The sequence below is a fragment of the Geotrypetes seraphini genome, chromosome 4 (genome assembly GCF_902459505.1).
Source record: "Geotrypetes seraphini chromosome 4, aGeoSer1.1, whole genome shotgun sequence".
In the NCBI taxonomy this organism is placed as follows: domain Eukaryota; kingdom Metazoa; phylum Chordata; class Amphibia; order Gymnophiona; family Dermophiidae; genus Geotrypetes; species Geotrypetes seraphini.
Window position 1 is genome coordinate 1,051,948 of NC_047087.1, and position 25,714 is coordinate 1,077,661.

At 44.9% G+C, this 25,714-nt stretch overlaps 1 protein-coding gene across 6 annotated transcripts in view; it reads right to left on the bottom strand.

Annotated features, from left to right (window-relative positions):
- AP1G1 (adaptor related protein complex 1 subunit gamma 1) overlaps window positions 1-25,714 on the bottom strand; it is a 584,387-nt gene that overhangs the window by 14,858 nt on the left and 543,815 nt on the right. For all 6 annotated transcript variants that reach the window (XM_033942090.1, XM_033942089.1, XM_033942091.1 and 3 more), the window contains 4 exons: window positions 24,444-24,585; window positions 7,075-7,201; window positions 6,886-6,978; window positions 6,545-6,705 (listed from right to left, as the gene is read on the bottom strand). In XM_033942090.1, the coding sequence (XP_033797981.1) occupies window positions 6,545-6,705; window positions 6,886-6,978; window positions 7,075-7,201; window positions 24,444-24,585 (523 nt within the window). The remainder of the gene's footprint in view (window positions 1-6,544; window positions 6,706-6,885; window positions 6,979-7,074; window positions 7,202-24,443; window positions 24,586-25,714) is intronic.

The window sequence follows — 25,714 nt, forward strand, 5'->3', positions numbered from 1 at the left end:
TTGGCAGAGGCCCGCAACAGATCACACATGGTATCAAAGAGATAAGAAGTGCTGAGCTCAATCTTAGCCACCTCCTGATCTACCAAGAACCAGTCAACAGGCTCCCAGTCAAGAACCCACTCAGACCACCAGAAACAAATCCGAGTCACCAGACCACCACAAATCGCTGCCTGGGCAGCCATGTCAAAACTCCATTTTACGGTCCTGGGGGTCTCTCAAGACCGAACCGCCTTCAACTGGTACCATATGCGATAACCGAGACCACACCATCAACCACAGGAGATGTATATGTATTCCTATCCCCATCAGGAACAGGATAGAGCCTGAGCAAAAAGGCATGTTCAGTCTTCCACATCCTGAATATCCTGATGCACAGGAAAAGAATGGGAGGCCGACCGGATCCTTTGAAGCTGAGAGTTCACAACTCGAGAGAGGTCCTTAACTCCCTCCTCAAAACGCAGAATCAAAGAAACCTGAGTAAGCTCTGCAGCTCTTCCTGGTGAAAAATGTGCACAATTGAAGCATCCTCGACAACTGGCGTCTCAGAAAACCATCTGCATCATCCATCCCAAGAGGATCTTGAGGATCAACCAAAAGGTCCAAGTCCTCATCAGGTGAAACTCTGTCAGTAAAGAAAAAATCCTCGTCTTACGAAATCCATGGACCCTTGGATGAAGACGGAGGAGGGGGGGGAAGGGGACTGGACTGCCTTCATCTTGTATCCTGTGTAGTCTTCCTCAAGTTAAAAAAAAACTTTTTTGTGTCAGTCCCCCTTTATAAGTATTTTTTTTAGCTACAATTTTATGTAAACCGCTTAGGCTGTACATTAAGTAGTACATTAAGAGGTCTCGGTGGGCGACACATTGGCCTCCAGTGACCACAACATGGTATGGTTCAATATCAGGAAAGGTTTCACTAAATCTTCTACACTAACCAAAGTCCTCAAATTCAAGGACACAAATTTCAAAGAAATGGGAGACTTCGTTCACCAGGCGCTACAAAGCCAAGAAGAAACCGATAACGTGGAAGACATGTGGTCGACTTTGAAAGCAACCATACAAGAAGCAACAAACCGCTATGTAAAATCAGTAAGTAAACGGAGAAGGAACAATAAGCCACAGTGGTTTACTGCGGAGATCTCAGACCTGATCAAGGAGAAGAAAAAAGCATTCATCTCTTACAAACAATCAGGGAAGCAGGACTCTAGAGCAGACTACCTGACCAAATCAAAAGCCGTCAAAACAGCAGTCAGGGAGGCTAAATTCCTCATGGAGGAGTCTCTAGCAAAGAACATCCAGAAGGGAGATAATTCCTTCTTCAGGTATATCAGTGATAGAAGAAAAAACTCAGGCGGGATTGTACGTCTTAAGAAACCAGACGGAGACTATGTGGAAAAGGATTCGGAAAAAGCCCAACTATTAAATGAATACTTCTGCTCAGTCTTCACCCGAGAAGCGCCAGGGCTCGGCCCTCAGCTACAGACAAGGGTTGGCTCAGTTGACCCGTTTAGTAACTTTGAGTTTACGCCCAGTAGTGTCTACGGTGAGCTGTCAAAGCTCAAGGTTAACAAAGCAATGGGGCCGGACAACCTGCACCCCAGGGTGCTTAGGGAGCTGAGTGATGTCTTGGCGGAGCCACTGTCCGCGCTCTTCAACCTCTCCCTTAGTACAGGCAGCGTCCCGTTGGACTGGAGGACGGCTAATGTCATTCCACTCCACAAGAAAGGCTCAAAGATGGAGACAGCAAACTACAGACCAGTGAGTCTAACATCGATAGTGAGCAAACTAATGGAAACTCTAATCAAACACCAATTAGATAAGATCCTGGATGAGGAGAATCTACGGGATCCCCGACAACATGGATTTACTAAGGGGAGATCCTGCCAATCCAACCTGATCGGCTTCTTTGACTGGGTGACAGGGAAGCTGGATATTGGGGAGTCCCTGGACATCATGTACCTGGACTTTAGCAAAGCATTCGATAGCGTACCACACCGCAGGTTACTGAGCAAGATGAGTTCTATAGGATTAGGTAACACATTGACGAAATGGGTTGGGAGCTGGCTTGGAGGTAGGCTCCAAAGGGTGGTGGTGAACGGCACCCCCTCCGAAATGACGGAGGTGATTAGTGGAGTACCACAGGGCTCAGTCTTGGGCCCAATCCTATTCAACATCTTTATAAGAGACTTGGCAGAAGGGCTTCGAGGTAAAATAACATTATTCGCCGATGACGCCAAACTGAGTAATGTAGTGGGCAAATGCACAACAGATGAAGATTCAATGCCCGACAACATGATGCACGACCTACTTCTACTGGAGCGATGGTCTAGGACATGGCAACTCAACTTCAATGCCAAAAAATGCAAAGTTATGCACCTGGGCAGCCAGAATCCATGCAAGTCTTATACCCTTAATGGCGAGATCCTAGCAAAAACGGTAGCAGAACGAGACTTGGGAGTAATCGTCAGTGAGGACATGAAGTCTGCCAATCAAGTGGAGCAGGCTTCGTCCAAGGCAAGACAAATCATGGGCTGCATACGAAGGGGTTTCGTCAGTCGTAAGGCGGAAGTCATTATGCCATTGTATAGATCCATGGTGAGGCCCCACCTGGAATACTGTGTGCAATTCTGGAGGCCGCATTATCGCAAGGATGTGCTGAGACTGGAGTCGGTGCAAAGAATGGCCACCCGGATGGTCTCGGGACTCAAGGATCTACCATACGAAAAACGGCTTGACAAATTACAGCTATACTCGCTCGAGGAGCGCAGAGAGAGGGGGGACATGATCGAGACGTTCAAGTATCTTACGGGCCGCATTGAGGCGGAGGAAGATATCTTCTTTTTCAAGGGTCCCACGACAACAAGAGGGCATCCGTTGAAAATCAGGGGCGGGAAACTACGAGGTGACACCAGGAAATTCTTTTTCACTGAAAGAGTGGTTGATCGCTGGAATAGTCTTCCACTACAGGTGATTGAGGCCAGCAGCGTGCCTGATTTTAAGGCCAAATGGGATCGGCACATGGGATCTATTCACAGGGCAAAGGTAGGGGAGGGACATTAAGGTGGGCAGACTAGATGGGCCGTGGGCCCTTATCTGCCGTCTATTTCTATGTTATATGAAATCTAAATGCTTGAGTACCTGAATAAATTCATGTAAACCGTTCTGAACTCCCCTGGGAGAACGGTATAGAAAAATTGAATAAAAAAAAATAAAAAATAAATAAACCTGAAACCTGTAAAGCCCCCCCTAAAGAACTGGAGACCCCCAGAAAAAGAAGCAGGACCCCCCCAGCCACTTGAAAATAAGCTGTGTACATGGCTAAAACAAAATCAGGGCCCCCCCACGAAGCAAAAATTAACTCACTGCAGATGCAGAACACACACCTAGGACCTGTTCCTGTCGCTCTAAAACAGGAGGGAGGTCACCTGAGGCCACAGGAAAACAATGACGTTTCCTGCCTAAACTGATAAGCCCACCGAAAAAAATCTCCCCCGAGGCCTGTAGCGCCAAAGAAGCCTGAATGGATCCAGCCGCTAAAGCAGAACTGCAGGCAGCAGCCACTGAAGCGATAAGGGAATCCCCAGCACTATTGGCAATAAGGGAAACCTTATTTCCCTGACTGTTGGTGACTGGGGAAATCCCTGTGTGGGTGGTAGGGGAATCCCGGGCTTCCCCACTGTTTGCAGCCAACGAGCAGTGCACTCGCAAAGGGAAACTCTGCTTAACAGCACCTGAAGCAGACGAGGCTTCCCCCTCACAGGAGTCAGAGCATTTCGTGCACACATCGATTGCATCTACTGCTCTTCGAGCATACAAAGAGCACTTTTTCTGCTTTAAAGTGCTCATTTTGAACTACTACGGAGACAAAAACAAACCACCAATTAACAATAAAAACCAATTAGAGCTAATTTAAGGCTTCCTTTCAGACCGGCATTGCCTCAGCGCTTTTTTTTAAAATAAAATTAAAAACTTTAATGGACAAAAGTGCAGATCCCATAGCTGTAGTCTTTGCCAGTTTGTAGCAAGGTGTACAGTTGAGGCTCCTCTAAGAAAAAAATTTGGGAAGATGGGGGAAATGGGGGGAGGGACTCGACGGTCCAAGTGTGGCAAACCTGAGGTCAGACGGATCCCTGAAAAGGTACCCCGAAGATCTGTCCGGACAGCAAAAAAGGATAACAAATACCACTAATCAAATCCAACAGGCCCTAACTAACAAGAGGAAAGACTGCACAGGCTTTCCACCTTCACCTGCTGGAGATTGAGAACAGACTGATTCTAGATGAGACTGCACAGCTCATTTGTACTACTGCCACAAGTGAATGCTTTCTCAGTCTCCATCTGCTGGCAGAGGAGTATAAACCCATCCATTCTGTGCCGGTCTGGAGGGACGATAATGAACTTTGATTTAGTTTGCTTTTTTTGTGGCTGACACCCAGTTAGGTGTTCATGTGGGGAATGATTGGGTTGCTAAAGCACCTACGTCATGCTTTCAAGCAGTCTCAAAATGGTTTCGGGCCAGATTTCTTAACAAAGAAATTCACATATGCAATGAAAGTTGCGGACCCAATAAGGTCCGTGTTTCAACTAACCATCTTCTTCAGGGGTCCAATGGCTTGCAATTACACATAAAAAACAGAAATATAAAAACATGATTGCAGATAAAGGCCAAATGGCCCATCTAGTCTGCCATCCCCACTGAAGGATTCCATACACTAGGTGTTCAATCCCTTCCCGCAATCTAGGAATTGCAGAAATCCAAACACTTTTCTGAGCACATGCTCCTCCCCCTTAGAGTGAGAGCTAGAGCTATCTACAGTTGAGTCTCAAAGCCAAGCAACATACCTGAACAAATCCATGATAAGGGGGGCGGCAGTGTATGGGGAAGATCCCCAGCAACATAAACAATTTCTGAACTGGTCTGTTCTGCAAAACATGAACAAGTAATAAACAGGCACAAAGGCAACTCAGAAAAACATTGAGGAACTAACCTGCTGTGTGCATCGAGCACCCACATGAAACAGCCTTCAGTCATACTCACAGAAACTCCCCACAGGTTCCATCAACTGGCTGGAAAATCAGCAAACCTGCAAGGAGAATAATCAATGCAGAAAGGAGCAGGCTATTCCAAACAACTGAGTGTATACAGCAGGGGTCCCCAAAGTCCTTCCTTGAGGGCCGAATCCAGTCGGGTTTTCAGGATTTCCCCAATGAATATACATTGAAAGCAGTGCATGCACATAGATCTCATACATATTCATTGGGGAAATCCTGAAAACCCGATTGGATTCGGCCCTCAAGGAGGGACTTTGGGGACCCCTGGTATACAGAGTAGGCCAGTCGTATGGAATCCTACAGGGACTAACAAAGATTATTGAAGGTAAAAACCCAATCTGCCATTCTGTTATGTCCCTTCCGGATTCCATACGCTAGGTGATGTACCAAAGCAATGGTAGCAGCTAGGGAGAGACAGAAAAGCCTGCCTTCAACACCGAGGTCCCCAAAGTGGCATCAGAATGAGCCGCAACATCCACTCAGAAAAATTGGGTAAAAATATGGAGGGAGAAAAATGACAAAATTAAACAAAATCCGAAAATAAAAAATAGTGATTTGGGATCTAGGGAGGTGGGGGACCTGAACCCTACCCTCAGAAACTGTGAAAAATGAGTTTTTAACATGTTCTACAAACCACCCCCGAAGTTCCTATAGGAAATAATGGAGGTTTACTGCAGCGTCAGCCTGTCAGCTCTTTTACACAATAACTCAATGGAGGAAAAGGATTTTTCTGCCTCAAAAACTGCTTCAAAATGACCAGACTTGAAGATCTCCGGATTGCCAGTCAGTCAGACACCGATTGTAACCTCTGCCCCTGATCCTCTCCACATGATCGGGGCGGGAAACGCAGTCTGCAGCCCGAAACCTGGGGGAGTTTCACTCTAGAAGCATATAGCCTGCGCTTAAACCCCTGACAAGGTCAGCAGGCAAGCAAACTCCCAGGGGAATGGACCCCAAGTCCACGAATGGTGGCACACAGCAGACTGGCTCCACCAAAGTTTCTCCGTGAAGCAGCAGTCTCAAGGCACTAGTCACTAAAAAAGATGAACTTTAAGTGAAAAAAAAAAAGAAAAAGAAGCAGAGCAAACCAAAAGACTTCTGCATGGATTGCTTGCAGATATTGAAACTGTAGATTGCTCTAGCTCTCACTTTAAGGGGGAGGAGCATGTGCTCAGAAAAGTGTTTGGATTTCTGAAACTCCCGGATTGCGGGAAGGGATTGAACACCTAGTGTATGGAATCCGGAAGGGACGTAACAGAATTGTTCTTATTGTATTGTTTTTGTCTATGAAAAGGATGCCATCCATCTCTCAAGATAAAAGGGTGTCACAGCCTCCCAGTGCAGGAGGTGGAGACAAGGATGGCATCTGAATTCCAGAAGGCACGGGACAACTTTAGATCATCTCTGAAGGAGAGGAAAGGACTGTAGAGCTTAGTTTTTGATGTAGATGTCATCATTTCCTATGTTTCTAGGTAAAAGAGCCTGAACCCCACCTTTGGAACCGCAGCCTGAAATACAAAGTCCGTCATTTCCACATCAGTACTGTTGGAAGCATGTATTGTTATGACTGTCACACTGGGGTTTGTGTTGGACCTCTCAAAGGTAAATTCAATCTTCAGGCCATTCTTGCTGTATGCTATGATAGGAGGGATACCTGTAAAGAGGGAAAAAACCCAAAACGTATATAAGCCAGAGCTCTGCATATGGCCTAAAATAAAAGCTGCAAGGAATTAGAACATGCCCTACTTCAAATTGCTCTACCACTTTAGTTTAAATTAGCACCCATTTGTTTCTTCTAACTAAAGTTTTCCCTGGCACCACACTCCAAATGTACCTGCAGCGCTATCATTGAAGAGAGGCTGTGATGTAAGACCATCCAACAGGAAGTGTGGTTGTGCCATCTGTGGCCCGGTTGAGCCTGGTCCACCTGTAGACAACACAGGAAACAAGGGTTAACAGGATATGTACTGTTAAAGCACAAAAGAGACATTTCACACCAATGTAATTTTGCTACCTTGCTTACCTGATAAACTAAGCTCTCCCAACAGATCCAATAGCTCTCCACCTGCAGACGATGGCTTACTTATGCTTACTGTTGGAATAACTGGAGTTATATCACTTCCTCCCAATAAGTCCAACAAATCATTAGCCTAAAAAAACAAACAAAAATGGTATGAATACCACCAGCTATCTACTTCATTTGATAGAAAACCTACCTGCTCTGTCTAAGGAACAAGTGGGAGCAGGGAAAAGCAGCATCAGTTCTGCCTAAGGTTAGAGGAACAGGCCAGAAGATGCCACACTTGCCTATGAGACAGGAGGAACTGAGTAGTACCATGTCAATCAAAAGAGGAGGAAGAATAGGTGGGATGGAGGGGAGGTGGCTAAGCCTTATCCAAATAAGGTAGAGAAGCCCACTTACCTGTAGCAGTTGTTCTACAAGGACGGCAGGTTGCACTGATGTGTATAATCATGTGACTGAGCACAAGACAGTAAAACATGTGCCAAAACTCTCTAAGTTTTAGAGTTTCTCAGTGAGAAGCACAGCCATCTTCATGTGAGCCACTTCAGTTCTGTACAAAGCTGTACAATTGATAAGGTGTTAATTTCCAGAGAAGGCAGGCAGGTATTGTGGGGGACAAGAAAGATGATGGGAATCTCTAGTTCCAGGAAGCATCCGCTATAATAAAACCCTTAGTGTGAATGCGCACTTCAAATTCCGTGTGTCTGTGCTTTGTGCCTCTGTATGTGCAGTATACCACTGAGCAGGGAAGCCGAAACTGTGCAATCCTAGAAGCCTTTCACAAGTGAACAGACAACCCGGAAAAGTCTGTCTTCAGCTCCCTCCTTCCACCCAACTCGCACTCGGTCCTTCCCCTCATTTACCCGCATGAGAAAGAGAGGACAAAAATAAGGCAGGCGGTTTCCATCAGTCTCTCCCCCTTATAGAAGGCTTATAAACAAACTGACCAACCTCAGGATGGGTTCAAAGGTCAAGTGGTGAATGACCGATAACAGAAGTTGGTGATAAACGGTACTCACATACAAGAAGGAAAGATGAATAGTGAAATATTTAAGGATTGCTGCTGAGACCAATTCTGTTCAACATCTTCATGAGCAACATCTCAGAAATGTTAAGAAGAGAAAATTGGCTTTTTGAAATGAAACAAAGATCTCAACACCTTGGAGGAAGTAGACATTATAAACAGAAGAATATGTGAATTGCTTATTCTTTCAAAATGTACAAAGACTAGGGGCAACTCCATGAAGGTACATGGTAATACTTTTAAAACAAATAGAAGAAAATATTTCTTCACTCAATGAAGAGTTAAGCTCTGAAACTCATTGCCAGAGGATGTGTTAACAGCAGATTTAAAAAAAGGACAAGCTCCTGGAGGAATTCCATAATATTCTATTAAGACTTTTCCCTGAGGTCTGTACCAGAAGAATGGTGGATGCCTAGAATGCCTTCCATTTGAAGGTGGTTGGGAGAAAGACAGTGACAGAATTCAAGAAGGCATAGGATAAATATAGGGAATCCCTATTGTGACAAACCTACTGCAGACCCGAGGTTTATCATAGGAAAACATATAAAACCCAGTGCAGAAGGGCAGACCAGGTCAGAGCCCATGACAGTAATTTAGCTGACTAATCTATGAGCAGTGAAGATGAGACTGAAACAGAACAGGAAAGGTTTTTGCCTTACCTAAGGCAGTGCCAAAGTAAAGCAGGAAATCTCTGCCCTACTATTATCCAGTTTCTGTAAGGCAGAAAATAGAAAGACAGTTTTCCCTCAGAGAAACATCCCAGGCAGAGGATGGAAAGCCCTTCCCCCCACTGAAGCCAAGGGGTGTGGTCTTTTTCCTCAGCTTAAAGCGAGGCTCAGCAGAGAGCAGGAGGAGGATAGGACAGGAGGAGAGACAGGAAGCTCAGAATGGGACTGAGCTTACCCTAGATCAGGCAGGCAGCCCCGACTAGGAAATGAGAAATGAGCAAGGTGAAGGAAACCTTTATTCAGGAGTCTGTTCCTCAGAGCTGAGGGAGGATAGGAGATGGGAAGATAGCATTGCTACAGCTGAGGTTTGGCTAGAGCAAATGGAAGTGGCGTGAAACAAATGCGATTCTTTTGGATGTTTTCCATGGCTGCTTTTTTTCTCTGGGAAGCAGACTGTGTGGGCTACCAGAGAGGATAACTTTGGACTGCAAAGTTTTCTACAATTTTCTTCTGTGCTTTAAGCAAAGGAACAGTATCCTTCACTGTACAAATTAGTGACTAAATTAAACCAAACGCTGAGCAGGAAACTCAGCCTGTTTGTTTCTCTGATTCACTGTTAACAGATCTCCGTGTGAGAACCCCAGCTGATAGTGGTTACTACAGCAGCCTGTTAACGTATTGATAATTTCTGAGTATAAAACTGCTATGTTTTCTCTGAATGATATAAAGCTGTGTGTGCCTTGCTAAGGAACCTGCTTTCCAGAAGCATAAATGATTGCCTCTTTTTCATGGCTACCTGTGCCAGCAGCCCAGTAGTGCTGGCTTATTAATTACTGCCATAAACTCCCCGCCTGCAGCTCCGGAACAGGGAGCTGCTTATTTCAGCTGTTGTACCACAGTGAAGCATTTAAGCTAAAGGATTGTATTGCTTTCCTGCATAATGTATGCCTAACCTTAAGACTCTGGCATTAGAGTTAAAGTTAGTTTTGAGGAACCTTTTCTTTTGGTTATATTTTCATGCTCACATTGAAACCTGGGATGGATTATGATTTTGAGGCCAGTGGCCAAATAAAGCTTATGATTTTTCACCAAGGTCATTCTGACTACATGGTGTTCTTTAAAGGAACCTTGGAGATAAGCTAAGATAGGCAACTGCCTAGTGGTAACCAATTTGAAAGGCACCCTAATTCTAAAGGGACCACGCCCAAAGTAGACACTACCTGACTGCCCAGGGCTTTCCTTTGGGGCACTGGTGTGACACTATACAGCAAACTTAAATGACCATCACTCTTCAAAATAAAAAAGGCAAGGGGGAATTGGCCAGCTGTACTATTTAATATTTATATGCAACTACTCAATGCATTGCATGGATGATATTTAGATATTAATTCCAATATAATTTATGGTTTAGTTTACTAAAGGATCCTGATAACATTTCAGATGGACTTAATTTAACAATGCCCAAAATAAAATGGTATTTGACTTCTAGTATGTTGAAGCTAAGGAAAGTAAAGTAAAAGAAGGCTGCATTGGTTCTCAAAAGTAGTAGCTGAAGAAGTAAGGAAAAAGATTAGCTTTTATAAACTACAAAACACTGCAGAAAGACGACAGGCAAAAATATCTGGAAAATTTAAGAGGCTGGTTGAGTAGTCAGGAAACTAAACCTTCAAATGGAAGAAAAAATAGGTGACCCAGTAAAAGGGGAGACAAGACATTTTTTAGACATATTAGTGATTGGAACATAAGAATAGCCTTATTGGGTCAGACCAATGGTCCTTCTAACCCAGTAGCCTGTCCTCACAGTGGCCAATCCAGATCACTAGTACTCGGCAAAAACCCCAAGAGTAGCAACATTCCATGCTACCGATCCAGGACAAGCAGTGGCTTCCCCCATATCTTTCTCAACAACAGACTAAGGACTTTTCCTCCAGATAATTATCCAAACATTTCTTAAAACCAGCTATGCTATCCGCTCTTACCACAACCTCTGGCAATGCATTCCAGAGCTTAACTATTCTCTGAGTGAATAAAAATTCACCAGAGAGGACACATCCAATATCCCAGAACCCGAGGTGATTATAAACGGAGAATACGACGAAAGGCTGGTACAACTAGAGTTAAGCAAAGAGGATGTCCTCAGACAGATAGACAGACTAAAGAGCGACAAATCACCAGGCCCGGACGGCATCCACCCAAGGGTACTAAAAGAACTGAGAAACGAAATAGCAGAGACACTTCGCCAAATATGTAACCTCTCCCTAAAAACTGGGGAGATCCCAGAGGACTGGAAAATAGCAAATGTCACGCCCATCTTTAAGAAGGGATCAAGGGGTGACCCTGGAAATACAGGCCTGTGAGCTTGACCTCAGTTCCAGGAAAGATGATGGAAGCAATGGTAAAGGACACAATCTGCGAACACATAGAAAACAATAGACAACTGAAGGCGAGCCAGCATGGCTTCTGCAAGGGAAGGTCATGCCTCACGAACTTGCTGTACTTCTTTGAGGGAATAAACAGCCAGATGGATAAGGGGGAATCCATAGACATCATTTACCTTGACTTCCAAAAAGCCTTCGACAAGGTACCTCACGAACGGCTACTTAAAAAGCTGTGGAACCACGGAGTGCAAGGGGATATCTACCGATGGATCAAACACTGGTTGGCAGGCAGGAAACAGAGGGTTGGAGTAAAGGGCCAATACTCGGATTGGCAGAGGGTCACAAGCGGAGTTCTGCAGGGGTCGGTGCTGGGACCTCTACTGTTCAATATATTTATTGACGATCTGGAGACAGGGACAAAATGTGAGGTTATCAAATTTGCTGATGACACCAAACTCTGCAGCAGGGTTAGAAACACAGAAGACTGTGAAGAACTGCAAAGGGACCTAACGAGACTGGAAGAATGGGCAAAAAAGTGGCAAATGAGTTTTAACGTAGAGAAATGCAAGGTCATGCATGTAGGGAAAAAGAACCCGATGTTCAGCTACAAAATGGGGGGAACACTGCTAGGGGTGAGTAACCTGGAAAGGGACCTGGGTGTGATGGTCGACACATCACTGAAGCCATCGGCGCAATGTGCGACAGCCTCAAAGAAAGCAAACAGAATGCTGGGCATCATCAAAAAGGGTATCACAACCAGGACGAAGGAAGTCATTATGCCGCTGTATCGCGCAATGGTGCGCCCGCACCTGGAGTACTGTGTTCAATACTGGTCGCCGTACCTCAAGAAGGACATGGCGGTACTCGAGGGAGTGCAGAGGAGGGCGACTAAACTGATAAAAGGTATGGAAAATTTTTCATACGCTGACAGGTTAAAAATGCTGGGGCTGTTCTCCCTGGAGAAGAGGAGACTTAGAGGGGACATGATAGAAACCTTCAAAATCCTTAAGGGCATAGAGAAAGTGAACAAGGACAGATTCTTCAAACTGTGGGGAGCTACAAGCACTAGGGGTCACTTGGAGAAATTGAAAGGGGACAGGTTTAGAACAAATGCTAGGAAGTTCTTTTTTACCCAGAGGGTTGTGGACACATGGAACGCGCTTCCGGAGGATGTGATAGGCCAGAACTCTGTATAGGGGTTCAAGGAGGGTTTGGATAGGTTCCTGGAGGATAAGGGGATAGAGGGGTACAGATAAAACTTGAGGTAGGTTATAGAAGTGGTCAGAAACCACTTCACAGGTCGCGGACCTGATGGGCCGCCGCGGGAGCGGACTGCTGGGCGAGATGGACCTCGGTCTGACCCAGTGGAGGCAACTTCTTATGTTCTTACCTATTGGTTATAAAAGTATTTCCCTGTAACTTCACTGAGTGTCCCCTAGTCTTTGTAATTTTTGACGGAGTGAAAAATCAATCCCTTGTACTTCTTCTACTCCACTCAGGATTTTGTAGACTTCAATCGTATCGCCCCTCAGCTGTCTATTTTTCAAGCTGAACAGCCCTAATCGTTTTAGTCTTTCCTTATATGAGAAGTGTTTCATTCCCTTTATCATCTTGGTTGCTCTTCTTTGAACCTTTTCTAGCGCCATTATATCTTTCTTGAGATAAGGAGACCAGATTTGAATGCATTACTCCAGATGAGGTCGCACCATAGAACAATTCAGGGGCATTATAACATTCTTAGTCTTGTTTACCATCCCTTTTTAAATAATTCCTAGCATCCTGTTTGCTTTTTTGGCCGCTGCCACACATTGGGCAGAAGGTTTCATTGTATTGTCTACGATGATACCCAGATCCTTTTTTTGGGTGCTAATCCCCAAGGTGGACCCTAGCATCCGGTAATTGTGATTCAGGTTATTCTATCCAATGTGCATCACTTTGCATTTGTCCACATTAAATTTCATCTGCCACTTGAACTCCCAGTCTTCCAATTTCCTAATGTCCGCCTGCAATTTTTCACAATCCGCATGTGTTTCAACAACTTTGGATTCCAGAAGTTTCACTATTCTCCGTCTTAAAAGCTTTCCCATTACAGGACCCAAGGGAACAGGGATTCACTAGAGGCAGGTCATGTCAGACAAATCTGATCAATTTCTTTGAGTGAGCCTATGGCCTGGCCGCCCTGAGTAGGCCCGCTCTTAGCACTGGAAGCTAAGCAGGGTTGGCCCTGGCTAGTATTACATTACATTAGGGATTTCTATTCCGCCATTACCTTGCAGTTCAAGGCGGATTACAAAAGAATTATCCAAGATGTATTACAACAAGAACTTACAAAAAAAAAATTGGCCATTTTCAAAGAGAGTAAGAAATGGGTAAGGTTAATTGTTTGGGGTAGTTGGCTTTAGTGAGAGGTGGAGTTTGAAACTTGCGGTATTATTTCTTTTTTCAGAGTTTTCTTGAAGAGTATGATCTTATTTCTTTTCTAAAAGTCTTGTAGTCGAGGGATGCCGTCAGTAGATTGGCGATTTGGTTGTCTAGTTTGGCCAGGAGGCCATCATATAGTTTTTTCCATTTGACCTCTTTAATTGGGGGGTATGAGAATGGGGTGTGAGTTTTCCTATGTCTGGTTGCGGTGTTGTGGATGAGGCGGTTATTCAGGTAGTTTGGACTGTCTCCGTATAAAGTCTTAAATAGTAGGCAGTAGAATTTAAATTGTATTCTTGCTGGGATCGGAAGCCAATGCGATTGGAGATATGCTTCTGTAATGTGGTCATGTTTCTTTAATGAGTAGATGAGTCTTAGTGCTGTGTTTTGGATAGTTTGTAGTTGTTTTGTTATGGTTGTAGGGCATGGGAGGTAGAGGATATTACAGTAGTCAAGTAGGCCTAGTATTAAGGACTGAACTATGAGCTGGAATTGTGTTTTCTCGAAGAATTTCCGAACTTGTCTAAAGTTTCTCATGACTAAGAATGACTTTTGTATTTTTTTATTGATTTGCGGTTGCATGGTGCAGCATCTGTCGATAGTTATTCCTAGCAGTTTTAGGGTGGTTTGTATGGGGTAGTTGATTGCGTTGATTTCAATGTTGGTTATGGTTCGTATTTTGTTGTTTTCTAGGAGGATGAATTTCGTTTTATCTGGGTTCAATTTCAGTTTGTGATCTTTCATCCAGGTTGCTATTGATTTTAGTGTTTGGTATATTGTGTTCGTCATGGAGAGTTCAGGTTGATCGAAGGGTATGAGAATGGTAATGTCATCGGCATAGCTGTAGGAGGTTATGCCTTGTTTGTCCAGGTGAAAGATTGAAGAGAGTCGGGGATAGAGGGGATCCTTGGGGAACTCCGCAGGCGTTTGAACAAGGTTCAGATTTTTGTTTGTCTGATTTTACTCTATAGGTTCTTGAACACACTTCCACCGGAGGAGCCTGCCTTCTCATCAGGCCCCCTCTGCACCGAGGAGAGGAGCGTGGGAGCCCTGCTCCGCCCCCCTCCCGACAAAGGAGAGCCCGTCGCTGAACACACTTCCACCGGAGGAGCCTGCCTTCTCATCAGGCCCCCTCTGCACCGAGGAGAGGAGCGTGGGAGCCCTGCTCCGCCCCCCTCACGACATAGGAGAGCCCTTCGCTGAACACACTTCCACCGGAGGAGCCTGCCTTCTCATCAGGCCCCCTCTGCACCGAGGAGAGGAGCGTGGGAGCCCTGCTCTGCCCCCCTCCCGACACAGGAGAGCCCATCGCTGAACACACTTCCACCGGAGGAGCCTGCCTTCTCATCAGGCCCCCTCTGCACCGAGGAGAGGAGCGTGGGAGCCCTGCTCCGCCCCCCTCACCCCCGACACAAGAGAGCCGATCTCTGGGAACATCCACACCGGAAATCGCCTCAGCCCGCTGTGGGCTGCTGGAAACCCCCCCAGCGATTTTCCAGGCAGAGGAACGAGGAAGCCTCCTCCACTTAGTCCCTCCTTCCTCCGTCCCACATTTCTTCTCGGAAAGGGCCGCTCTGTTATACCTTGCCTGGCTCAGATCCCCCACTCTTGCCCCACTTAAACCTCTTACAGAACAGTATCCAGCTGCTCTGATATCACCCAGTTGCCTATTTACCCTGTTTTATCCTGATCTCGTTTGCTCTGACCTTTACCTCATTTACTGTTTCTAAATGCCACTTATTATTCCTACATGTTATTATTATCCTGCTACCTAAGTTTGATTTTCCAGCTGTTCTGATTCTTACCCCACCTACTGCTGACCATCCAGTTCTCAACCTAGCAGACTACCCAGTTCACTACCCTGTCGCTAATCCAGTCTAGATATCATAGTGCACCCTCCTCTAAGCTCTGGCTCCATGCCAACCTTCTTCCTCTTCTGATACAAACTACCTAGCTCCTCCCCGAAAAAAAAAATAAAAATTTTTTATTGTACCCTCATCATGAAGCCGCCTTCATGGCTCCTTCTCCTCCTGCTCTGCTCTTTACACCACCCCCTGCTTGAAACCTCCTTCCCCCAACCTTTCCGACCCCTCAATTAACTCTAACATCTGCCCTGGCCTCAAAATCCCCACATTGCTGTGCACCAGAAATCATCCCTCCAAAAAAACCCTCGAAGAGTCAACCACGCATCCCTAAAGCCTGTTCCCTCCGCAAATCTCCCCAACCTTACTTCAGACTCGCTCACCCCAGTCCCAACACTCTATTGCAACACCAGATCCGCTTGCAATAAGATCCAAATCCTGAAAGACCTACTCGAAGACTCTGACCCGAGATTCCTTTGCGCCACGGAATCTTGGATCACAAAAGATGACATATTTACACAAAATGAACTCTGCTCCCACGGCTACCAAGGTCTCTTCTCTCCCAGAACTAACCGAAAAGGAGGCGGTCTGGCTCTAATTTACAAATCATTCTTCAATGTCCAGCTCATCGAAAAGAGCAGCCACCCCTCTCTAGAATACATGCTAGCCTCGGTTAATGATAAACTCCAACCTCACCCACTGGGTATCCTACTCCTCTATCGCCCACCTACCCCTTGGAACAAATCCTCTGATCTTGTTCTCGAAACCATTTCAAACGCCTTCCTCAAATTTCAAAGACTTCTGATCATTGGGGACATCAATCTCCACCTTGATGACAACACCAACAAGGATACGACTGAACTGAAGAGCTTCCTCATCTCTCTTGGTTTTTCCCCCCCTTCACCTTCCCCAACCCATGAAAAGGGACACACTCTAGACCTCATTAGTTTCCTGGACCTTACCGCCTACAAAACCGCAGCCGGCGACACCCGCTGGGAACAGGTCCCCTGGTCTGACCACTTCCTTGGGACCTTCTGCCTCCCCATCTTCATGTCGCATCTCGGGGCCCCTCCCCCCTCCTCCAATTCCATCACCTTTCGCAAAAAAATTTCAAGTGACCCGCTGGACAAAACTTTTCAAACAACTCTCCTCTGCTCCCAAGCCTGCAGATCCCGAATCCAACTGGCATAACTGGACCTCCCTCTCCGAGTCCACCTACCACTCCCTCGCCCCCCTTTCCACCAAATCCATCTCCTACCCTCGCAAAGCCCCCTGGTACCTCCCTTATCACAGAGAACTAAAGCAGAAATGCCGTGCCCTAGAGCGCATATGGAAAAAATATAACTCCCCTATAGTCAGACAGTCCTGGAGAGCCAACATTAAGCTCTACAATTTAGCACTAAAAAAAGCTAGGAAAAACTTCTACGGTGAGAATATATCCAGATCCAACAACCAGAGTAGTAAACTTTTCAAAATCTGGCGCTCTCTAACCTCCAAAAAAGACTCCACCTCTCTCCCCTCCTCTCCCTCATCCGAAATTCTAGCAAAATTCTTCAATGAAAAGGTCACTTCCCTACGCTGCTCCTTCCCACCTGCAATTTCCTACAACTCCCTAGTTCTCACTGACTCCAACTCTACTCCATCGGCCTCTAGCAATATCCCAGCCGACAGATTCTGGGCAGCCTTTGAGCTCGTATCTGAATCCCTCATCCTCAAACTCTGTCTCAAACTGAAATCATGCAATTGTTCTTTAGACCCTTTCCCCTCCTACCTCTATGAGGAAATACCCACTCAGGCCATCTCTTCCATTACCATACTCCTAAACTCCGCCCTACATTCGGGCCTTTTCTCCCCAGAAATGGGCCATATCGCCTTAACCCCTCTATTGAAAAAACCCGACCTCGACCCTTCATCACCATCCAGCTATCGCCCAATAGCAAATATTCCTCTCTTAACCAAGATGCTCGAGACCATCATATCGACCCAACTCTCATCCTATCTAGAGAAATTTTCCATTCTCCTACCTTACCAATATGGCTTTCGCCCCAATTTCAGCACCGAATCCCTATTGACCTCCCTAATCTCCAAGGTTCAACAACTTCACTCCCGTAACAAGTTCGCCGTCCTCCTGCAATTCGATCTTTCCGCCGCTTTCGACGTTGTTCACCATGATATTCTGATCTACCAACTCTCCGAGATCGGCATCACCTCTACAGTCCTTGAATGGTTCTCAAAATTCCTCCGTTCCCGATCCTACATTGTCAATAGGAATGGCACCTCATCCCCCCCCTAGACACCAATCTGTGGAGTCCTGCAAGGCTCACCTTTATCTCCTATCCTTTTTAACATTTATATGACCTCTCTAAAACTCCTCCAATCTATCCCCCCTTGAAACAATTTACACCTACGCTGACGACATCCTTGTCTTTCTCGAGACCGACTCGAACCTCACCAATCTCTCAGAGAACATATCCTCTTGTATCTCGAACCTCCAATCTTGGGCCCACACCGTCCAAATGAAGTTGAATGAAACCAAGACAAAACTCCTTTGGCTCGGCCCAAAATTAGCTCACCTATCCACCTCAATTCCACTGTCCTCTGGCTCCACTCTGCAGCTTGAATTCTCCAGCAAAGTCCTGGGCATCATCATTGACTCTACATTGTCCTTCAATGACCACCTCAACTCCCTGGTAAAAAAAATGCTACTTCAGCCTACACATGCTGAGGAAAGTAAGATCCTGTTTCCATCAAAAACATTTCGCTGTTCTCGTCCAATCCATCATCCTCTCCAGACTGGACTACTGCAATTCTATCTTCATAAGCCTAACGAAGAAAAACCTTCACAAACTCCAACAGATTCAAAATGCCGCGGCCAAGCTTATCTTTGCAAAAAGTAAATTTGATCACGTCTCACCGCTTCTTTCCAAGCTTCATTGGCTCCTGATAATTTCCAGAGTTCACTTCAAATGCATCTGCCTAACTTTCAAGATCCTCCACGGCATCCTTCCTCCATTAATTCCACTTTCTTGGAATTCCTCAAATCTTAATACCACCAGACCTACCCAAAAATTGAAATTATCCTTCCCCTCACTAAAAAACATTTCCCACCCAGGAAAACTGGGGACTTCCCTCCTCTTCAGATTCATCGAGCTCTGGAATAGCCTTGCCTCCCCTCTTCGGAACCTGAGTGCCCTCCAACCCTTCCGTAAACATCTGAAAACCTGGCTTTTCTCAAAAACCTAACACTCCCTCCTCTTCTGACATCCCAGCCCGCTAACACTCTTCCCTCTCTGATCTTCACCCATTCCCTTCCTTGGAGTTCCTTTCTCATTACAATTCCTGTAAACCGTACCGAGCTCCACAAAGTGGAGATGGTGCGGTATATAAACCCAAGATTTAGTTTAGTTTAATTTAGATTTAAGGAATCCTTCAAACCATGTGTATACTTTATCTGTGATACCTATTGTATCCAGGATTTGTAGTAGAATGTTATGGTCCACCAAGTCGAATGCAGCGGTAAGGTCTAGTTGTATGAGCATCATTTTTTTTCCTGTGCTGAGATGTTGTCTGGCTGTGTCCAAGAGAGATCCTAGTAGTGTTTCCGTGCCGAAGTTGTTTCTGAAGCTGGATTGTGTGGGATGGAGTATGTTATGGTTTTCTAGGTAATTGGAGAGGAATTTGGCAACTAGTCCTTCTATTATTTTGACGTAGAGTGGAATAGAGACAATGGGTCTGTAGTTGGCTGTTTGGTCTATTGGTCCTTTGGGGTCTTTGAGGATCTGGGTGATGATGATTTCGCTGAGGTTGGTAGGGTAGTAGCCGTTTATTAGAGAGATTTGTATCCAGTTTAGAAGAAGAGCGCAGAATTTTGTGCTGGATGTTTTTAGGAGATATGATGGACAGTTGTTGAGGTCACAGGATGCATGGCTGTATTTTTTGTAGTATTTGTTGAATTCAGGCCATTGTATGTTGGGGAATTGAGACCATATTCTATCTGCTGCAGTAGAATCTCTATCTGTGGGGAGAATTGTGAATTCGTTAGGATGGGTAGAGGTGTCATTGAGGGTAGCTCTTGCATTGGTAATTTTATTTTGGAAGTGTTCTGCTAATAGAGTGGCTGAGGGGGGGTGGTAGTATGGTTAGTGGTCAGGTAGGGTTTGGTGTCGGTTAGGGTTTTTAGAATTTGGAATAGTTTTTTGGTGTCTTGGGTTTCAGTGCCTATTAGGTTGGTGTAGTGTGCTTTTCTCTTGTCCTTTAATTGTGATTTGTATTGTTTGTTGATTTTTTTCCAGGCGGATTTTGTATGATCCGAGTTCGATTTTCTCCATTTTCTCTCTAGTCGTCTACATTGTCTTTTGAGTTGAGTCGAACCATTTATCTGATCTCCTGCTGGGTCTGGATTTGGTTTGCAGTGGGGCTAAATCATCAAGGGTGTTGGAGCAAAGTCTTTCCCAATGTAAGATGAAGTCCTCAGGGTTGTTTTCTAGAATAGATTCATCTATCAGAATATGGAGGGTTCGATGTGTCTGCGTGAGGTGTATGTTACTTTATTGAGTTTTGTTATAGTTTTTTTTGTTGTTTTTGGTTCAGTTGATGTTGAAAGTGTAGGTGTAGTGGTCTGACCAGATGGATCTGGACCATGTTCCGTTAGATGTATGAATTTCTGTTAAGGATGGTTGGTGGGTCATGAAGACTGCAATATCAAGTTGGTGGCCTTTTTCATGAGTTGTTTGTGGATTTAGCATTTGGAAGGATAAGGATTTGAGAAATGAGAGAAAGTTGTCTACTTGTTTGGATGATTGATCATCTAGGTGTAGATTTAGATCTCCTAGGAGTAGGTTGTAGGTTGCTATTAGTATCTGGATGGGAGACTGCCTGGGAATGCTGTAAGGCTGAGAGGCTCTATGTTGGGCTGCAGCGACATAGTGGAGCCACATACTGCACAGGAGAAGGCAATGATAAACCACTCCTGTACTCTGCTGTGAAACATCACAGGGTGGACTCCTCACTGTGAGTATTGCCATGAGTCAGTGGTCGACTCAGCATGATCCATCTTTGTATGACCAGAGAATTGTAGAGGGAGAGTGCTAAATGTGGTGTATAAGGCTGATTGAAAAGTAAAGAAACTGCCTGTTTTTCCTTTCCAAGTAGACATGGCATCACTGTGCTGCTTCTTGTGCAGCTCATTCATTAATGTTTCTGAACCTGCAGATGCACTGCTGTAGTCTTCATTGTAGGGTCAGCATGAGAGAAGAACTTTGTTCGTTTCATCAAGGCAGATGAGAAAGACGTGTCTGTGAGAGTACGCCAGAGGTGTGCGATTGAATTTTGTGTTAAAGAGCAGTAATGAAGGCCACCGCTACCACCACCACCGTCTTGGTGAAAGTTTGCGGACCCGTGGCCAGAACAAAAGGAAGTGCACAAAACTGATAGTGCTTTCCCAAAATCGCAAAGCGAAGGAATCGCTGATGGGAGGCTCGAATTGAAACATGCAGGAAAGCCTCTTTTAGGTTGAGAGAATTCAAAAATTCCCCACGTTGAACAGCGAGAATTACAGATTTCAGGGTTTCCATGCGAAAAGACAGAACTTGACACACTCTATTGACACATTTCAGAACCAAAATAGGCTGAAAAGATCCTTCTTTTTTGGGCAATATGAAGTAAATGGAGTAGTGCCTCTCCTGAGGAGGCACTGGAACCACTGCTTTGAGGTCTAGCAACCTTTGCAGCGTCTGACGAAATGCTCGCTTCTTCCAAGTTGCCTGACAAGGAGAAGAAAGGAAAAAAATCTGGTAAAACTCGAGAGCATAGATGTCCCGAATCATTTGTAGGACCCACTGATCCATTGTCAGTGCCTGGAATGCGCTCCCGAGAGAGGTGGTGGAGAGTAAAACTGTGACTGAGTTCAAAGAAGTGTGGGATGAACACAGAAGATTTAGAATCAGAAAATAATATTAAATATTGAACTAGGCCAGTTACTGGGCAGACTTGCACGGTCTGTGTCTGGCCGTTTGGTGGAGGATGGGCAGGGGAGGGCTTCAATGGCTGGGAGAGTGTAGATGGGCTGGAGTAAGTCTTAACAGAGATTTTGGCAGTTGGAACCCAAGCACAGTACCGGGTAAAGCTTTGGATTCTTGCCCAGAAATAGCTAAGAAGAAAAATTAAAAAAATAAAATAAAATAAAAAAAATTTAAATTGAATCAGGTTGGGCAGACTGGATGGACCATTCGGGTCTTTATCTGCCGTCATCTACTATGTTACTATATGTTACTATGTCATCTCGACTACTAGACATGGGGGACCCCGGAACTGGGGGAAGGACCCACAACAAGTCATTGGGCTTGACGGGTGGAAGAGGAGCCATCAGTGGAGTCACAACCTCCCCGGCGGACTCCTCGAAAGGACTGCATGTGCTGAAAGCATCCTCTGGAAAGGAAAGGAGCCGAGCCCCAGACAGGGCTAGACCGACTAAAATCACACAAATGCCCACAGGTGGCGCCTAGCGAGGTCAGTCCTCCAGAAGCTGAGGCACCATAGAATCACTCAAGGCCTGAACAAGCTTATCAAACTCTTCCCCAAATAGGAAGGCGCCCTGAAAAGGAAATTTACTGAGCTTAGCCTTAGAGGCTGCATCCGCCAACCAACCTGGAAGCCACAGGGTACAGCGAATGGCTACACCAAGGGCCATGGACTTGGAAGATGCCCGCAACAGATCATACATGGCATCAGAAAGATAAGAGACGCCGAGTTCAATCTTAGCCACCTCCTGATCCACCAAGTACTAGACAGCAGACTCCCAGTCAAGGACTCATGAAATCACCAGACAACAAAGGTAGGAAAAATGATTTTATTTTCAATTTAGTTATCGAAATGGGTTAGTTTTGAGAATTTATATCTGCTGTCTATATTTTGCACTATATTTTTCTATAGTTGTTAGTGAGGTGACACTGCATATTTTAAAGTCATCTACCTTGACCTCTGAAAAAAAAAAATCCAATATAAATAATTAACATTTTCTGTGCGTAGTGTGCTTTGTGCTTTTTTTAAATTTTGCAGTTACCATTATGTATTAAGATTATATTGTGTGTATATGAAAATTTGATTAAAGAAATTGCATTACAATTAGTACTTTTATTATTTATTTAATTCGATTTCTATCCCGTCCTCCCAGTAGCTCAGAATGGTCTACAAGCAAACATTCACAGTGGAATACAGTTGGACAGTACAAAGACTATACAGTAGTTTAAGTACAAGGACTATACAGCAATTTAATTACAGGTTAAGAATGGAAAAGAGAGGGTAGAAGAAAGGGAGAATTTAAGGGGGCGAAGGGGTAGATTGCAGTGGTCCTTATCGTTTTCCGGAAGGTCATCAATGAGTTCTGTAATCTGATTTGCGGGGGGAGTTGGTTCCAGAGTTGGGGGAAATGACTGTAGGAGCGGTTGCGGGCGGTTTCTGACAGGAAAGACCTTCCTGGGGAGGATGCTTAGGTGTTTCTCCATTTCCGAGCGGAGGAGGCAGGTGGGGGTGTACAGGGTTAGCTTGGATCCTATGTAGGCTGGGGTGGTGACGTAGATTCTTTTATGTGCTATTACCAGGGCTTTGAATGTGCAGCGTTGATCGGAAGCCAGTGCTCTGTGCGGAGGGCTGGAGTCGTGGTAGCAGAGGCTGTGTAGGAGGGGGTGGGGTCTGGGGCAGAGCTTGGGCAGGGGTACTTGGTTGATATTTGTTAGACTTAGAGAAGCTTGAAGAAGCACTGGCCTGGACTACTGCAACCTGTTTCTCGCTGGCCTCCTACTAAACCATCTCTCTCCCCTTCAATCTGTCCAGATCGTGATTGCACGCCACTGTCGCTATGCACACACTACCCCTTTTCTCAAGACACTTCACTGGCTCCCTATCCGTTTTGGCATACAGTTCAAACTCCTCTTACTGATATATTTACTCCGCAGCTCCTCATTATACTCCTCTCTGGGAACTCTAATCATCAGGTAAGTTTCTCTTATCTATACCATTCTCTTCTACGGCCAACTCTAGACTCTGTCCCTTTTATTTTGCTGCACTGTATACCACAACAAATTGCCTGACTCGGCATGTCAAGCTCCGTCTCTAACAGTATTCAAATCCATGCTCAAAGCCCACTTCTTTGAAGCTGCTTTCAATTCCTAAATCCAACCCATCTGTCTCACATTCCCTCTGTAATTCCCCATCTGATCACTATGTATAGATGCACCTTTTTGTCCAGTTTATCTGTCGTAACTAGATTGTAAGTTCTTTTGAGCAGGGACCACCTATTACATGCTTGATGTACTGCACTATGTATGCCTAGTAGCGCTATAAAAATGATAAATAGTAGCAGTAATAGATAGTCTAAGGGTAGCTTATGTGAATGGACATAAAAACCTGAAAGGATCCAATAGGATTTATAAATAAAATACATTTACACTGGGGAAAAAGCTACAGAGGTGAGAAATATACATCCTGACAGGTTGCACAGTAAGAAAGACACTGAGCAACATTCATGCTAAGTCATTCTGGTGTCTGCCTCTCTTGTTTTTTATCAATGGGTGTAGTGCATCAATATTGTGGTTCCAATCACACAGGGCTGGCAGGTCCTCTGGGAAATCTGAAAACTTACCTGCTCAATGGTACTGAAACTGTGAAATTGATACACCAGTTTCAATGATATAATGTGGGTGAAATTCCAGTCGATTTGGAGACTTCCACACTAGAAAATTTTGATATACATTTTACATACCAGGCTCCGTTGGATGACCACCTACCAGTGAGGACTTAGTAACCTGCATGTCCTTGGAGAAAAATTTGCCCTGTTTAAGGGTGGGAGGTGGGGAGTAACTACTTGCCCTATCCGTAAGGAGAGATGCAAAAAGAACTACAGTACCTACCAAGAGGATGGAGGGGAGAACAACTACCTAGCCGAAGAAGAGCTACTTGCTCAAGTAAATCCAGAGGGGAGAAGTACGTGGTCGATTGGAATGTCAGAACCCCATCTCACCTGGCTGGTGGGTTGGGGGCCTGAAGGTGCTTGTTTAGATTCCATTACAGCAAGTTCTGTTTCTCCATTCGTCTGCATAATATCTGTGGGGCCGTTTGTGATGGTCTTTTCCATAAGGGGCATTCTTTCCAACAAGGCAGACCTACAAAAGTGAAAAGAAAAATTATACCATCTGCACATTCTACTAAGTTTTACTGTGCAAAGGGTAAGGGTCATGGACTTGATATACTGCCTTTCTGTGGTACAGCCAAAGCGGTTCACATATTATATACTGGTATTTTCCTGGACTCTAGTGGGCAATGGAGGGTTGAGTGACTTGTCTGGAGTTGTAGGGCTGCTCATTATCAATTGTCAGGAAGGTGGTGTGCACTGACATTCAGTCATGAGGTCTTGCAGTACAAGAACAAGTTACACTCTTTCTCTCCAGCCTTCAGTTTTCTCAGTTACAATTATAATCCTATTCCTCTTTTATAGAAATTCTCTTGTAGTCCAAGCATGTGAAATGTGTTTTTAGACTATCTGTTCTAGAGCTGTTTATATGTAGTTAATATTCACTCTTACACAGAGCTACCAATGAAATGTATACGGAAATGGCAAATTCAGAATATCAATATCTACTTACTGATGAGACTAAAGTTATAGAAGCTTAATTAAACTAGTTCTTCTAAAACCTGGGTGAGGACTGTCTGGCCCGCAGGGTTTTTCACCTCCACTTCTGCCAGCACTGAGTAATCAAAAATTGTATTTAGCCGACACCTTTCTTCAGTCATCTAAGGAGGCCTTTCGCTATGTGCAACAGATATTAGCAGAGTGCTTTTGTGTGCTAAATGTGCTGCTGATGCTGGGCACACCTCCTGCTCTTGCCAGTCCTGTGTAAAAGGGTCCTTCGGTTTATACCTCAGGCAATGCAGGGTTAAATGACTTGCCAAGATCAACCATTGCTTCCCTGCTGTGAAAATTAGGCTCTTCCTCCATTCCAAGTCTCAGTGCCCTGCCCTGTCCATAAAGCAAAATAGCACAAGCTGCAGCATTGTGGGGCAGCAGAACTCAAAGAAATTAGGTTCTTACCTGCTAATTTACTTTCTTTTAGCTTCTCCAGACCAATAGAGGTTAATCTTTGCGAATGGGTATATATATCCAATCATGACCAGCAGGTGGAGACTGAAAACAAAACTGTGGAATAGTATATGATATATTCCTTTCTCTATTCTCATCTATTCTGCCGAATAGCCAAGCAGAACTAAGAACTGTAAACAGAAATAAACAATACT